The sequence below is a fragment of the Zalophus californianus genome, chromosome 14 (genome assembly GCF_009762305.2).
Source record: "Zalophus californianus isolate mZalCal1 chromosome 14, mZalCal1.pri.v2, whole genome shotgun sequence".
NCBI lineage: Eukaryota > Metazoa > Chordata > Mammalia > Carnivora > Otariidae > Zalophus > Zalophus californianus.
In genome coordinates, this window is record NC_045608.1 from 9,097,839 (window position 1) to 9,114,788 (window position 16,950).

Here is a 16,950-nt window from a genome sequence, read left to right on the forward strand (position 1 = left end):
GTTGATTTTTTTTTAATACCCCAAAGCGAAATTTATTTGTAAGGCACTATAGAAAACCTCCTGTCCCTTTTATGCCGGGAGCCCACGGAAGAGAAGTGAAATTGTGTATTCGCTGCTAAAAAAAGCCCTGGCTTATACAATTTTAACAATAGAAAAATGATCTTTGTGCTTCAGTGCATGGATGCTTAAAGGAAAACAGGCAGTCTGTTCAGGTGGCTGGTGAATTACAAATGAGTGGTTCGCCTTTGTTTTGAGTGACAAGCAATTTAAATGCAGTCTTACGTGGAGGCCTGGAAATTCTTTTCCCCAGAAGAGAGAGAGAGCATGAGAGGAAAAGGAAAAAGAAAAAAAGCTTCCTTTTTGAACTGAGAGATTATATTAGTTTGCCACTGAGCAGAGGTGAGAAGTTAGAACTTCATTTGATAATTATAAAATCAGTAGTTTGTGATTGGACGTAATTGATGATTATACTCTTGCTAATAGCAAGCCTGCCAGCCTGCACTTGTGGGACATTTCATTTTTGCACCGCTTCCAAGCCATGAAAGCCAGCCCGGCATGGGGCGCTGCTCACGAGATCTCAGGGAGCCTAACATCAAATGCATTTGGGGGCCTGTATTATGTTGGGTAAAAAGTGTTCATTAATGCCGACGTTTGAAAACACTTTTCTCTGTGCCTTATTTTTAGCCTGGGAATAATTACAAATATTAGAATAAAATTGCACAGTGCTTTTCTCCCCTGCCTCATCCTCTCCCAGCAGACCCACCCCTCCGTCAGAGCCTGGTGGGCTCCTAGGCCTTGCACTGCCTTTGATTAAAATACCAGTGGGGTGGGGAGGAGACTGTCTGTCTTCCTGTCTGCCTAGGTGACAGGTTAGAACCATTGCACAACAAAGTAGGAAGGGAACTTAAGGCCAGCACCTTCACTTTACAGATGGGAAAACTGAGGCTCAGAAAGGGGGTGTGCCTTGCTCAAAGATGAGTAGGGACTCAAGGCCCCAGCCAAAACCAGAACCCACATCTGCTCACTCCCAGGTCTAGCTTCTCCTGTTTCCTACCCTCCCGTTGGCTTCCCTAAGACAAGCGCCGGGGTCCTCTGGGGGCACATCGTGGGCCTGACCCCTCCCACCTTGGGCTGCATGGTTACTCCATCAGGGAGCCTCCAAGAGACCTCTACAGAGCCTCCGAGACCACAGCTTAGTTTGGGCTACTCGGAGGGCATTATTCTACATCATCCTTCTTGATGAGGGGTTTTATTTAAGTTTGTAGTTTGCAAAGATTAGTTCAGAGAACCTCTTAAATTCCCTCCTTATCTCATTCATTCATTTTTTCATTCAGTCAGTGTTGATTTAGTGCCCACTCCTGACCTGTCCCGTGCTGGGCTGCAAAGGAGGAAGAAAAATCATAGCAGTGGCCATTTAAGATCATCCAGTTGTTCATGCCCCCAACTGCAGAGTCTCCCTGATTCCCCTCTACCTCTTGCCACCCACCCCCCCCATTGCCCCTGTGTTCCTGAGAAACAAAGCCTGTGGCTCAAATTCATATCCATCCAGACCCAAGCGTTTCTCCCACTTCCGCTGCCACCACCCTGTTCTGAGCAGCCATCCTTCCTTACCCAGACTGTTACAGTAGCCACGTCCCGGGTCCCCCTGCTTCTACCCCAGAGAGCCTCAGTCCATTTTCCAAGCAACAGGCGGAGGCATCCTGTTAAAACGAATGTTAGATCATGTCTCTTTCTCTACTCAAACCTTGGCAGGACTTCTCATCCCCCTTAGAGGAAAAAGTCCCAAATCTTCACAGTGTCCTGCAAGGTTCCACCCCTGCCCTTCTTCTCTTCCCCTTCACGCACCTTCTCCCACTACACTGGCCTCTTCGCTGTTACTCAAACAAGCTGAACTCACTTCTGCCCCAGGGCCTTTGCACCTGCTGTTCTCGCTGCTTGGAATACTCTTCCCCCAGATCACTGCACAACTTAACCCCAAGGCCTTCCCTGGCCCTGCTAGGCAGCACACACCCTGCCCCAGACTCCTATCCTCTCCCTGCTTTATTTTCCTCCCCTGTACTTGGTCACACTCACACATTCTATACTATGATTTATTTTATTGTCCACCTCTGCCTTTAGAGTGTCAGATCCACAAGGGTACAGGTTTGATTCAGTCCTGCTTGGTGCTGAATGCCCAATGCCTAGAACAGACCCCATCTTTAAGAGATGCTCAATAAGGAGGGACCCCCACTTCCACCAGTTTCTCTCCAGCCTTAGAATCACCCCCAAGACTGACACATAAACACAGGCTCATTATTCAGCAGTCATTTATTTTTAATTTTTTTAAAGATTTTATTTATTTAATTGACAGAGAGAGAGGTAACACAAGCAGCGGGAGTGGGAGAGAGAGAAGCAGGCTTCCTGCTGAGCAGGGAGCCCGATGCGGGGCTCGATCCCGGGACCCTGGGATCATGACCCAAGCCCAAGGCAGTCGCTTAACCAACTGAGCCACCCAGGCATCCCTCAGCAGTCATTTATTGAGTACCTGCTGTGCACAGAGTTGCATGAAGGGTACACAGCGATGAACAGACAGACCCACTCTCCCATGGTGGGGCTCAGACCTAAGAGTTGACAAACAATGGGTTGAGGAGGTGGCATCTGGAGCTGGACTAGTCTGGGAATGACTCCTCAGGAAGGGATGCCTGCATGACTCACCTCACCAGTGCATTCAGTGGAAACCAACTAGGGCTAAAAGTATAACCTGCTGGAAGAGAACTGGTTTCTAAAATCTCAAACCTCTGCTATCAAACAGCTGCTTTCCCCTTTTGGCATGTGTCACATGGTCCCCCTTAACAACTATTTGTCCATCCTCTTGGTTAAAGGGCCCCAGCCTGCTGGCTTCTTTCTGCCTCCTATCAAAGTAATATTTTAGTCCCCAAGAAGGCAAATTGCCCAAACCCTATGCCTCCCTGAAGAACTGTTGCATCCTTGGTTGCTTTTTAAACTCATTGTACCTCCGTTTTCTCGTCTTTAAAATGGGAATAACCATAGAGCCCATCTGTGTTAGTTCAGGCTAACAGAATACCACAGACTGGGTGTCTGAAACAATAGAATTTTATTTTTTCCCAGTTCTGGAGGCAGAAAGTCCAAGATCGTGGTGCTGGCACAGTTGGTTTCTGGTGAGAGCTCTCTCCTCGGCTTATAGACAGCTTCCTTCTCACTATGTTCCTCTGTGCTCCTACATCCCTGGGATCTCTTCTTCTTCTTATAGGGACATTGGTCCTGGGGCTTCTGGCTGGCTCAGTTGATAGAACATGTTACTATTGATCTCAGGGCGTGAGTTCAAGCCCCACATTGGGGGTAGAGATTACATAAAAAAATAAAATCTTAAAAAAAAAGTACTTGAGTCTTATAGGATTAGGGACCTGCCATTTTGACATCATTTAATTTTAAATACCTCTTTAAAGGCCCTGTCACCAAATACAGTCACATTGGATGTTGGGGCTTCAACATATGGATTCAGGGGAACACAGTTCAGTCTATAACACCACTTCATGGGAATTTTGCAAGGATCAAGTGATCTAATACATGTAAAGCACTCAGTATGTGTTTGAGGGACTTGGGGAGGGGGTGGGATGATTCCCCTTGGGCGTGCACATAGTAGGTGCTCAGTAAACACACCTGTTGTTACTGTAGTTACTGAGCTCCTGCCCATGTCCATCACCGTTGCAGGTTGAGGCATTGAGGGGAGAATCTAGAAGCTGGACCTGCAGCCCTAGAAGGGGGGGGGGGCGGGTCTCAGAGCTCAAGCATGGAATTCAAATTAGGGTTTACACCTGAGGATTCAAAATAGAAACAGGTGGCCAGATGCATTAATTCTGTTCCATCCTGTCGGGATCTGGAAGTGTCTGGTACTGGCTCCAGGAATCTGGAATCTGGAATCTGGAATCAGGCTGCTAGGATGAGGTCTTTCTGGGACCCCCATGGCCCTCTAGGGAATGCCCCCAAGACCTCAGAAGGCCAGAGAGGGTCTCAGCCGTCTGCCCCATCTAGGTAGGAGCCGAGATAGCCCAGATCAACAATAGCCAACAAAAATAAGAGTCAAACTCTTATTTCTTATTTAAGCCCCAACATTAAATTGTAATTTTCATTTGCTCAGCCACATCAATGATTTATAGCAGAGAGAGCGTTAGCACTCAACCCAGGAATGGAGCTCCCAGCAAACACACTGTGTAAGGCAGGGGCAGTCAGGTTCTGCTGAAGACTCGGGTGCTTGGCTCCTCCTGGCCTTCCAGTCCCTGACCACCTAGCTCCTCCCACTCTTTCAGACATTCCAGCGGCTTCCACAAAACTCCCACTAGAGTCAGTCCCAACGGGGATTAGAAGCATGGGCTTTGGAGTCCAGTTAAGCTGAGTCTGCATCCCAGCTCCCACATGGTATGGCCTTTTCTCTTCTGTGCCTCAGTATCTTCATCCATTAAATGGTCAGTAACACCACCTCCTCAGAGTTATAATTAAATGAGATAATACAAGCCCAACACTTAACACAGTGCCTTACACAGAGTTAGTGCTCAGTAGTCACTGTTATTATTAGTGATAACAGTTCCTATACTAGCCCAACAGGATAAAAGTTATCCTATTTTACAGGTGGTAGAAAATCAGAATATTGCTATAAAGAAGAGGGATCTATCACACAGACTCATCTTAGAATCACATGTAAGTCTTCTGGATAGTCTAGCCAAACCTCCATATGCAGGCCTCTCAGATAGATAGTCAAGTACTTTGATGCCTATCCTGATGGGGAGCTCAGAATCTCATAAGGTAGCTCATTTTGAGAACTTAGAGCTTTCTAAGACTGCAGTTTCCACCCTCCTCTCACCGCTGGCCCACCCCTACTCTGGAATATTTATAGCTCTATTCCTCTCAACACAATGGCCAGAAAGATCTTTAGCTGATTACAGACTGTTCTTGGGTGTGTCCCCCTACATCTGCTCCTCTCTCTTGGCCCTCCCCACCTTTAGTTCCATCTTGTCCGGAATCAGGAATTTATCTCCTAATCATCTTTCAAATCTTTTTTTTTTTAAGATTTTATTTATTTATTTGACAGAGAGAGACACAGCGAGAGAGGGAACACAAGCAGGGGGAGTGGGAGAGGGAGAAGCAGGCTTCCCGCGGAGCAGGGACCCCGATGCGGGGCTCGATCCCAGGACCCTGGGATCATGACCTGAGCCGAAGGCAGACGCTTAATGATGGAGCCACCCAGGCGCCCCTCATCTTTCGAATCTGTTCTTTAGTCCCCCCTCCAGCACCCCCTTGGACCTGGGCACCAAACCACCCCAGCCCCTAAGCAGCCCCCACAGTGAGCAACTTGCTCCCCCATTCATAGCATCTGGGTTTCTTCCTGCCCTTCATTCTCCACATGCCCCTGCCCCCCTTATTCTCCATGTACCCCCTGACTGTTACTGCTCCCCTGCGGGTGTGTGCCCCCACTCCATGCTCCCCCTTCACTCTGACCCCCTTATTCCATGCTGACTCTCCATCATCCCCTTCTCCGTGCTCCCCCCAGTGACCACGAACACCGCAGCCCTCCGTGCCCCCTTCTCCGTGCTCCCCTCAGCGACCACGAACACCGCAGCCCTCCGTGCCCCCTTCTCCGTGCTCCCCCCAGTGACCACGAACACCGCAGCCCTCCGTGCCCCCTTCTCCGTGCTCCCCTCAGCGACCACGAACACCGCAGCCCTCCGTGCCCCCTTGCTCCCCACGCACCCCTTCAGATCTGCACCCCAGGCCTCCAGAGGGATAACCAGGCCTCCGAGAGCATTTAAGGGCATGTCCCACACACCCCTTGCCATCCTGAGCTGATTCCTTTTCTCCCCAGATCTCATTTCCCCTGCATCCTCCTCAGAGGTCCTGATCCTGAGATCTTCGGAGCACCCGCCTCCTCTCAACTGCCCATTGTTCAGTTTCTTCCAGAATCCTGCCACATCAGACACACCGAGCCCTGTCTCCCAGAACCACCACATCCACCCTCCCCAGAGCCCAGGACCCAGTGGTAAAGGAAAGCTGTTCTCAAAGTGTGTTCCACAGAACCCTAGTTTCCAGGTTCATTCTCTGAAGCAAAAAGTTCTGTGGCCTAAATGCATTTGGGAAAACATTGGGCTAAGCTGAGTTAAAGGGGACTTTTTCCTGCAGCTCTTGTCCAAGCATCCATTCTGTTGATATATTCTATACATATCCATGCAGAAAGTGTGTGCACACTTCATCACAGGTCCTCCTTTCCATGCCCAGGAGACCGTGCAAAATGCTTTGGGAAGCCGTGGTTTCTGGTTAGAAGCTTGAGTCCTGGAATGAGAAGACTCTGGGCCACCTCTGCCACAAACTGGTTCTTTCAGTTTCTTCCTCTGTAGAATGGGGGGCCATAACGGTGCTCACATCTGAGAACTGGGAGAGAATCCAGGGATAAGGCACTGAGCACAGAATAAGGTTCAGTTTCCAGAAGCTCAGACCATTCTTTGTAAAGAGCTTGGACAGAGAAGTTCTCGATAGCCAGTGGATATTGTCACCACTAGCTCGGACAGCTCGTGGAAGCTCAGTCTCAGGAGGCCCCCAAATTTGCCACTTTTAACCACTTGACAGATGAGAGCTAAGTGGCTAGAACAGGCTTTTGCCTCTCCCCTGACTTAACTGGTTCTGCACCTGTTATTTTCATACTTGGGGGACCAAACACATTTTCACCCCTCATATTACGGCGGGTGGTGTAAATGCCGCGTGCTCCATCAGACGCTGAGCTATTTCTGATGTGACCTTCTTGGTGTCTGTAGCTGGCCGCCACCTCCTCCTTCCCCAGATGGCCTTCAAAGATCGCCTGTCACAAGCCAAATCTGTCATTCTGGACACTTTCTCCCGCCCTTCTGTGTGGTCGGGCCCAGCCATGAGGCAGAGACACATGGCCTTTTATTTGTGCCAAGCTCACCTGTCTGGGCATGTGGGTGAAATGCACTAAAGTTGCAGACTTTGGAAAAGACATCCTGTGTGGTTGGAAGAATAATGAACTGCTTTATTAGAAAGCTTTTTGCCAACTTCCATGGGACTCTTTGCCGCACGTTAGCCCATTCCTCCCCAGCAGCTTCTTAGGCAGATAGGGAGTATTCTTCCCACTTGGTGGTTGAACAAACTAAGGCCAAGAGATGCTTAATGACATTAGGCCCAGCACCAGATCAGGCTCTAATGCCATTAGGAATTTTGACCTGGCCTTCTAGAAACAGACAGGATCATTGTTCTAAAACAAGATTGAACAAGGCAGGGCATCCACATGGCTCCCTGTCTTCAAGTCATCTTGACTGTGGGAAGCCCTAAACTTGAACTGATTAAAACTGAGAGCCATTCCAGGATGTTTTTTGATCTCTGCTTTTGAAAATATTGTCCAGCCATTAGATTTGAGTCTCAAAAGCAGGGATCAGCAAACTTTTTCTGTAAAGGGCCAGATAATAAATATTTATTTTATTTTATTTTATTTATTTTTAAGATTTATTTATTTATTTATTTTAGAGACAGAGAGAGAGCATGTGAGCAGGGGGAGGGGCAGAGGGAGAGAGAACCCCCAAGCAGACTCCCCGCTGAGTACGGAGCCCAACATGGAGCCCCATCTCATGACCCTGAGATCATGCATGACTGAGACAAAACCAAGAGTCAGATGCTTAACTGATTGAGCCACCCAGGCACCCCTATTTTATTTTATTTTATCTTATTTTATTTTATTTTATTTTATTTTATTTTATTTTATTTTAAAGTGATCTTTACTCCCAACATGGGGCTCAAGCTCAATGACCCTGAGACCAAGAGTCACATGCTCTACTGACTGCGCCATCCAGGCACCCCAGATATTTTTTATTTTACAGTCAGAGTCTTTGTCACAACTATGCAACTAGGCCATTATAGCATGAAAGCAGCCATAGACAATAAATAAAAGAATGGCTGCAACTATATTCCAATAAAACTTTATTTACAAAAACAGATGAAGGTCCAGATTCGGCCTAAGGACCATAGTTTGCCAGCCCTTGATTTAGACCAACACTATCCAGTAGAAATACAATGCAAGCCACATACGTAATTTAAGTTTTTCTAATAGCTACATTAAAAGGTAAAAAGAAACAGGTGAATTTAATTTTAATAATATATTTTACTGAACCCAATATGTCCATAGCGTTATCATTTTAACATAAAATCAATATAAAAAATTACTGAGATGGGGGTGCCTGGGTGGTTCAGTCAGTCAAACGTCAGCCTTAGGCTCAGGTCGTGATCCCGGGGTCCTGTGATCGAGCCCCGAGTCGGGCTCCCTGTCCCTGCTCAGCGGGGGGGGAGCCTGCTTCTCCCTCTATCTCTCCCACCCCCGCCCCCCGCTCGTGCTCTCCCTCTCCCTCTCAAATAAATAAAATCTTTTTTTAAAAAAATTACTGAGCTATTTTACAACCCTCTTTTCATCCTGAGACTTAAAAATCCCGTATTTTACACTTACAGCCCATCTGAATTTGGAATAGTCACATTTCAAGTGCTCAGTGGCCACATGCGGTAGTGGCTACTGTATTGGACAGTGTAGCTCTGCTGGGCAGACTGATATCATAAGGAGACAGTCACACAGGTAAACAACACGCCCTTACGAATTGATAAGCACTGTGAGTAGAAAGCAGAAGGTTCTATAGGCAGGGACAGGGAAACATCAAAGGAATCTTCTGGTATTTGCCCCACCCCTGCCCAAAGTTCCTTTGCAGAAGTCAATGGAACATTCCTTTTTTTTTTTTTAAGATTTTATTTATTTGAGAGAGAGTGTGTGTGAGCTGGAGGGAGAGGGGGAAGGAGAGGGAATTCGAAGCAGACTCTGCACAGAGTGCAGAGCTGGTCACGGGGCTCAATCCCAAGACATTGAGATCATGACCTGAGCTGAAACTAGGAGTTGCCGCTTAACCAACTGAACCACCCAGGCGCCCCAAGTCAATGGAACATTCTTTTTTTTTTTTTAAGATTTTTTATTTATTTATTAGAGAGCGAGCGAGAGAGAAACAGCATGAGAGGGGAGAAGGTCAGAGGGAGAAGCAGGCTCCCCGCCGAGCCGGGAGCCCGACGCGGGACTCGATCCCAGGACCCCGGGATCATGACCTGAGCCGAAGGCAGCCGCTCAACCAACTGAGCCACACAGGCGCCCTCAATGGAACATTCTTATGCCTTTTCCCAAACCCCATCCACCACACGTGCTCAGCATAGACAACTGTAAAGTGGAACATTCAGACTTTGCTGACTGATCTTTGATAATTTTCCATCTAGGGCTCAGGAGATGAATTGCTTTCATTTCTCATGGCTTTTCTTGGGCTCCAGATCAGCAGCACAGCAGCCTGTGACCTGGTACAGCCATGGATGATGTCATGAGGCAGCACGTGGGGTCCAAGCGACTGTCCCCATTGACTGGGATGGTTTTTCTCTCCAGGAGAAAGGGGCCAGCATCTGGATCAGAGCAGGAGTTGGAACCCCAGACCTAGGATGAATCCCACTCTGCCATTTACTGACTGGGTGACCTTTGGCAAGTTATTCAGTGTCATCGAGTCTCAGTTTCCTCATCTGTGTAATCGGGATAATGACAGCAGCTACCTTTAGTGATTGGTGTATCCATGGAGAGAGATGATCACGGATAGTAAGAGCATATGGGACATGGTAAATGCTAAATATTATATATGTTATTATTATTATTATTGGCCCATCAAGGATGCCCCCCCCAAACTCTGAATTAATTGCTCCCCCCTCACATTACTGTAAATACTCTAGTGTTTGCATCACCTCCTCCCATGTTGTGGTTCCTCTTGGGCATAGCTGTATCTCCCACTCAGCTCTGAGTCCCCAGAACAGGCACTGTGTCTTGTCCATCTCAGCAAGATCAAAAATCTACCTGCACTTGGTGGTTTTTCCCTTTCCTAGATTCTAGAACATTCTTTATGTTCGCCATTGTGGGTTTCCTATCTCCAGGAGACAATTCCTAATGTTTCATCCACCAAACTAGGTCAGCTTCTCCCCACTTACACACTTTCAAGGCCCCCTTGAACTTTTCCTTCAAAGCATTTAGCACTTGTAATTAATGAGTTACCTGGAGAATCTGCTTTGATACCAGTCTCCCCACTGGACTGTGAGTCCCATGACGGCAGGGCTCGAGTCTGCATAATCCATCCATGAGTTCTCAGCCCACAGTGCTTAGCACATAGCAGGTGCTCAGGAAATTTTTGTTAAATGAATGAGAGACTGTCATTCCCTCTGGAATTTAAAAGACCAGAGACTGTTCTCAGAATAACAAGAGAGCTTAAGGAATTTTTGTAACTGATCTTTTTAAAATCATTTGCTCAACGTAACCATACATTTCCCCCACGTCTCTTAAATAACGAATTCTCTGTGGACCTTGTAAAACCTTCAAGCTGTGCTGTCCAATAGAAATATAATGTGATCCATGGATGTACTTTTACAGGTTGTAGTACGTACACTGAAAAACAAGTTAAAGGGATGGGCGCCTCGGTGGCTCAGGTCATGATCCCAGGGTTCTGGGATCGAGTCCCACATCAGGCTCCCTGCTCAGTGGGGAGCTTGCTTCTCCCTCTGCCTCTCTCTCTCTCTCTCTGTGTCTCTCATGAATAAATAAATTAAATCTTAAAAAAAAAAGAAAAACAAGTAAAAGGAAACAGGTGAAATGAATTTTAATAAGAGATTTTATTTGACCCAGCATATCCAAGATGTAATAATCACTTTACCATGTAATCGATATAAAAAATGCTGATGAGCTATTGTCCATTCTTTTTCTCGTGCTAAGTCTTTGAAACCTTGTGTGTATTTTGCACTCACAGCCCATCTCAATTTGTGCTTGCCACATTTCAAGCGCTCAGTAGCCACCTGTGATTTGCGGCTGCCATATTGGAGGCCTTACAGGAACCACTGTGGTTTTCAAATTCCTCTTCTCAGTGTGTGCTACTAGGTGTGGAGGCAGGGCCTTTCTCAGGTGGTCTTTGTAGGACACCAGATAAGCACAGCTGGGGTTTATCACCCAACACTGGACAGAGCCTGTCCCCATAACAGGCAAGAAGGAAGGGGTCGGTCATACCAAGAGGTGACATATATGGGGCTTAATGTATCCCGTGAGTTTTACAAAGCGCTTTACATGTGTTAAATCATCTGATCCTCCAGCAAGGGAGGGTGTGGTGTTACTATTCCTATTTTACAGAGAGGGAAGTAGAGGCACAGGGATTGCCGTGACCTGTCTGCTCAAGGACACAAAGATAGTAAGTGGTGGAGCTGGGATTTGAACAGAGGTGGCCTGGCTCCAAGGCTTGTGCCTTAGTTGGCCACTTCTATGAATGGACCGTCTCAGAATTGGCCCCTGTCATTTCTCCAAAATGATATCACAAACAGGACTTAAAGTGGGGGCAACTCTCTTAGATTTGCTGATTCAACAAACTGTGTTGAGCACTTTCTGTGCACCAGACAGTGCACTCACAGAGCTCACGTCAAGGGAAGGAACTTGATAACAGACACTCCTCCAAGTGGCATCACTGGGATTGGTTTAAGAAGAGCCCACCTCCGAAAGAGAGAGATTGACAGGTAGATATTCCCCATAGATCCATCGTTGAAGTTGGCACCAAAGGGAGAGGTATATCAGTGTCAGGGAGAATAAAGATGTTCCAGTGCAAAGGAAGATACTCCATCTAGGGTGTTCTCGAGGATGTAGGGACGGTGGCCTGTGGGTACCAGGAGCTCGTGCCAGCCATGTGCTGGGGAGGCCCAGGACGATGCCAGGGGGACTGGCTACCAAGAGCCAGCACCAAGGGAGCTATGAGGCCAGAGCTTGGAATTCATAGCCAGGGGCAGAGAGGGATGAGATGGTGCTGAGCCCCAGAAATGTCTTGAGGAACTTCACTTGAGGAACATCATCTTAATGAACGTCACTGGCAGAATGAAAGTCTGTGAGGAAGGGAACAAATGCATGAAGGTAGCTCTTCACCATGGGATTATCCAGCCATTTGTGTTTTCATCAGTCAGGAAGCATTTGTTGAGCTGTTTGACATCTCACGAGAGCTTTAACAATTTCTCTGTAATTTTCAGTGACAAGAAATATTCCCCAGATGTGTCCCACTTTCCCCCAGAACATGTGTCATATCTGGATCTCCAGCATGACCCTTTCATAACAACAACAATAATAGCTGTTAACAACCTACTCTGTGCCAGGCCCTGTGCTAAGTACTTACGTGCAGCATCCTTCAGTCCCCAGAAGAGGCTCAGGAGGTAGGTTCTGTTTTTCCCCCATTTTCCAGATGAGGGAAACCTTAGTTAGATCAGAGAGGGCCAATGACGTGCCCAAGGTCACACAGCTGGAATGCAGTGGAGCCAGGATTTGAACCTGGACTTTCTAACTCCATACGTTTGACCTTCATTTCCCCTCCCCCTCCCCCATCCCATGTTTGCACATGTAGAAAATGATCATATTTCCTTGTAGACGCAGATGCCATGGTTACACATGACTCTCTCTCTTGTTTCCAAAGGTGGTGGCCCTTAGTAAGAGAAGTCAGGAGGCTGAGGCAGCTTTCCTGAGTGTTTACAAGCAATTGATTGAAGCACCAGGTAAGATACATTTGGGTTCCATAATTGGATAATTAATGTCAAGGAAGAACCAGCCATTAGGTCGTTACACAGGGACCTCCCCATAATGGGATCTAGGGACAAGCCAAGGATCCTGGGGAAGGCTGGGCCCTCCACAGGTGAGGGTTGTTGTGGGGGGTGGTGAGAGGGTCCACACCCAGTCTGGTGTGACATGTCCCCACACAGTCCCGCCATCTTCCCCCACCACCTTCCAGTGTTAGCCAGGAAGCTTTGGGGGGCTCCTGGAAGGATCTCCCACCTGGACCTTCTTGGGGAGCTGAGTGTCTTGCCTGCCAGAACCCTCATCCCATTGCTGCAAAGGACAGATGGTGCCCAGTGCTCTCTGCCTGCTGAGGACGCTGGAGGAAAGATCTCAAATGTTTCCCCAACATGGCACAGCCAACCTCAACCCAAAAGAACACATACTTATATGACTCTCTTTACATAAAATATGAAGACAGACAAAAATTAATCTGTCGGCACTATTCACAGTGCCCAAAAGGGGGAAACAACCCAAATGACCATCAGTGGATGAATAGGTAAATAAAATGTGGTACAATGGAATTATGATTCAGCCATAAAAAGGAGTGAAGCTTTGACACCTGCTACAACATGGATGAGCCTCACAAACATGATGCTGAGTGAAAGAAGCCAGACACAAAGGTCACATAAGCTAAGACTCCACTTATATGGAATGTCCAAAATAGGCAAATCTAAAAGAGACAGATATCAGATTGGTGGTGGGGGGGGTGGTGACTGCTAATGGGTGTGGGGTCTCCTTTTGGGGGGATAAAAATGCTCTGAAACTAGATGGGGGTGGGGGTTGTGCACCTTCATGAATGTGCCAGATCCCACTGAACTATTCACTTTAAAGTGGTAAATTACATGTTCTAAGAATTTCACCTCAACTAAAAAAAAAAAAGTTAACCTGTGCTCTTAGAAGTCAAGAGAGTGGTTTCTTTTGGAGGGGGCGATAGTTCCCAGAAGGGGTCTCTGGGGGCCATAGATGCTATTTCTTGATCTTGGTGTGGATTACAGAACTGTGAGTAGTTTGAAAACATTCACCTATACCCCTAAGATATGTAGATGCGCCTCTGTAAAAAAGTTTCCCATTTCCAAAATGGCCCCTCCTCTGCCACCTTCTCATTTCTTGACTCAGAACAGGGAGCCCAGAGGGCTGTAAGTGATTTGCTTACAATGGTGGGGCTGGGAGGGGACCCTCTGTGCCAACTCCCTCCCAGTCCTTTCCGGGGCCTTCCACACAGCTGCAGGAATCAGTGCTATCTGGTGACTGGGGCTGGGGGTTTATGAAAAAGAAAATGAAATCCCAACTAAGTCAAGTCATGGAGAAGGCAAAGTCATTTCTACTCGATGTCGAGGTCGTTTCCAGGATCTTTGTGTTTGTGGGTGGGAAAGTCCCTCATTCCATCTGTCTTGGACAACTAGAGTGGCTTGAATAGTGTCTTCCCAAAATTCATGTCTACCCCGAACCTTGGAGTATGATACTCTTTAGAAGCAGGGTCTTTGCAGATGTGATTAGTTAAGGACCTCGAGATGAGACCATCTGGATACAGGGTGGGTCCTAAATCCAATGACAAGTGTCCTTGTAAGAGGAAGAGAGAACACAGAGAAATACAGGGAAGAAGGCCTTGTGAAGACAGACACAGGTTGGAGTGATGTGGCCACAAGCCAAAGAACACTTGAGGCCACCAGAAATGGGAAAAGGCAAGCTCCCCAAGCTCTGTGAGCATGTCAAAGTTTGAAAAGCACTCGCCTGGTATAGAGGTTGTTCTACCCCCTGCATGTTACAGCCCCAGGGGAACAGGCCAACCAGCTCCCTTCACGGGGGTACCCAGAGGTTGAGTGTGACGCCTGAGGTCTCACAGCCAGGAGCAGTGGGGTTCATGTCTCCGCACGCTCAACAAATACGTCCAGAGTGGCTGCACTGTGTCACAACTTGGCTACCCAGGGGAGCTCCTGTAACAAGTTACCACGAACTAGGGGACTTCAAGCAACAGGTATTTATTGTCTTGTAGTTCTGGAGGCCAGAAATCCGAAATTAAGGTGTCCACAGGGCTGTGCTCCCTCTGAAGGCTCTAGGGGAAGGTTCTTCCTTAACCTCTTCCAGCTTCTTGTGGCTCCAGGTGTCTCTTGGCTTGTGGCCACATCACTCCAGTCTTTGCCTCTGTCTTCACAGGGCCCCCTCCTCCCTATGTCTGGGTCCCAAATCTCCAGCTCTTTTCTCTTATCAGGACACTAGTCATTGAATTTAGGACCCACCCAGATAATCCAGGGTGATCTTCTCCAGAGATCCTTAACTGAATTACATCTGCCAAAGACCCTTTTCCCAAATAAGGTCACATTCACTGGCTCCACGCATTAGGACATGGATATATAGTCAGGGGCCACCATTCAGCCCACTGCAGAGGGGTGTGCAGACTCCACCCTCTTTGCCCTGGTCCTACCGTCCAGTTTCCCGCTCCCAGGAGGGCAGCAGGCTGTGTGGTCTTCTCAAGGAGGATGTTTGAGCAGTGAGAACAGCTGGGGTTGGACAGTGTAGCCCTTGGGGCTCTGTGCCCACCATGAGGACATGGCCCTGGGGCATGAGGCTGAGACAGCCATGTATGCAGCCCCGGCCATTGTCACGCTCAGTGAAGACCACACCAGGCATGTGGCTGAGAAGCCCTGTTCCTGGCAGGTGCTTTGCTTATATCTCTACTCTCATCAGAGTTATCTGGAAAAAAATAATTGGGAAAATAAACCCTCTAATTTACCATCAATTTTCAATCCTTACAGTCCCACAGGCTCAGCAACAAATGACATTGGAGAGTGACCCACAATAGACCCCAAAAATGTCTCCTAGGACACCCCACACAAGGCTCCTCCTCTGGACCCCATATACCTCCCCTGTAGCACCAGGGGGCAGCACCGAGACAGGCTTGTGGTTCCAGGCTCAGTTTGGAATCCCACCTGGACCACTTACTTGCTGGGTGACGGCACATGAATTAATTGACCCCCTGAGCCCCAGCCTCCTCTTGTATAAATTGGAGACTGAGCTACTCTCATCATCATGTATGTGTCTGACTTCCCAAGAAGTGAAATTCTCTAAGCCTGGGACTGAATCATACTGAATTTGTATACCCAGAACCTGGTACACAGTAAGCACCTAATAATTGTTGAATGAATGAGAAATAAGACTCAGATGCAGAAATGGGGGAAAGGGTTATTTGAATGAAAAGGTGCTCTTTCAACTAGAGCCCTCTGCCTGTCACATGTTTATTTACTCAGATAACATTTATTAAGTGCCTGCCGTGTGCCTGGCACTTACTAGACCCTCAGAACCTAGCCATGAGCCTGCAAATGCAGACACGGGTCCAGCCCTCAGGGAGCTTGCATTCTGGTGGCAGAGGTGACCATGATCATCCCTTGGATAATCATTGCTCATGGCAAACCTAGGGGAGCGCCGGCAAGTCTAGTACTTAAGCATGAGGAGAGGCTACGGCCCCTGCTTAGAAAAGAGTCATTAATTCTGGGGTTCACCGTGAAACCTTCATCTTTGTGGAGATAGGATAGATAACACAGTCACAGGGCCAGAGTGCCAGCCAGGGACTGTGAGAGTTCTCAAGACCGGTGCAGAGCTTTCCAGAAGGTTCTCATGCCCTCCAGCCCCTCCCCCCAAAGGGGTTGTTCCAAGTCTGGTGCTGACTCCATGCTTCTGATTTCGCAACCCTGCTCCCCAGAAATGGAGAGGCGGGGGAGACGTATGTCCCTAGCTGTCACTGAGTTGGAGAACAAGGAGCCTTAACTGATGGAGACATACCGTTTGAACGGCCCCTTTAGGGGCTCTAATTCATTTTCAAGACATTTAAGAATAACAAAATGTTTTAATGATTTCTTAGGGGAATTAGGAAGACATATTTTTGTTCTCATTAAATTTTATCCTCAGACACAAGAACCAAATGTCAGATGTGGTTTTGGTGCTCGGAGCTTCCCTGCGCACTGTCCCCTCCCCCCTCCAACACACACACACACACAACACTGCTCCAACCCCCTCCAGAAAAATAACACTCCTGGAAAATTTGCCAGGATGCACACTCTCCTGTTTTTATATTTCTTGACAGGCAAATTATTTGTCGAAATACTTTCCACCCCCCTCCAAAGCCACACAAGTCCTGATTCAACATTTTTGTTTTGAATGACTGCTGCCAACACAAATCTTTGGCAGAGAGTGCGATATGGTGTGATGGCTCAGCAAGTATTTTGATAAGTGTGCAGCCTGTATGTCTGTAATTACGAAAGAAAACCGTA

At 47.6% G+C, this 16,950-nt stretch overlaps 1 protein-coding gene across 6 annotated transcripts in view; it reads left to right on the forward strand.

Moving 5' to 3' along the window:
* CUX2 (cut like homeobox 2) overlaps positions 1-16,950 on the forward strand; it is a 324,656-nt gene that overhangs the window by 253,069 nt on the left and 54,637 nt on the right. For all 6 annotated transcript variants that reach the window (XM_027575570.2, XM_027575571.2, XM_027575565.2 and 3 more), the window contains one exon: positions 12,546-12,624. In XM_027575570.2, the coding sequence (XP_027431371.1) occupies positions 12,546-12,624 (79 nt within the window). The remainder of the gene's footprint in view (positions 1-12,545; positions 12,625-16,950) is intronic.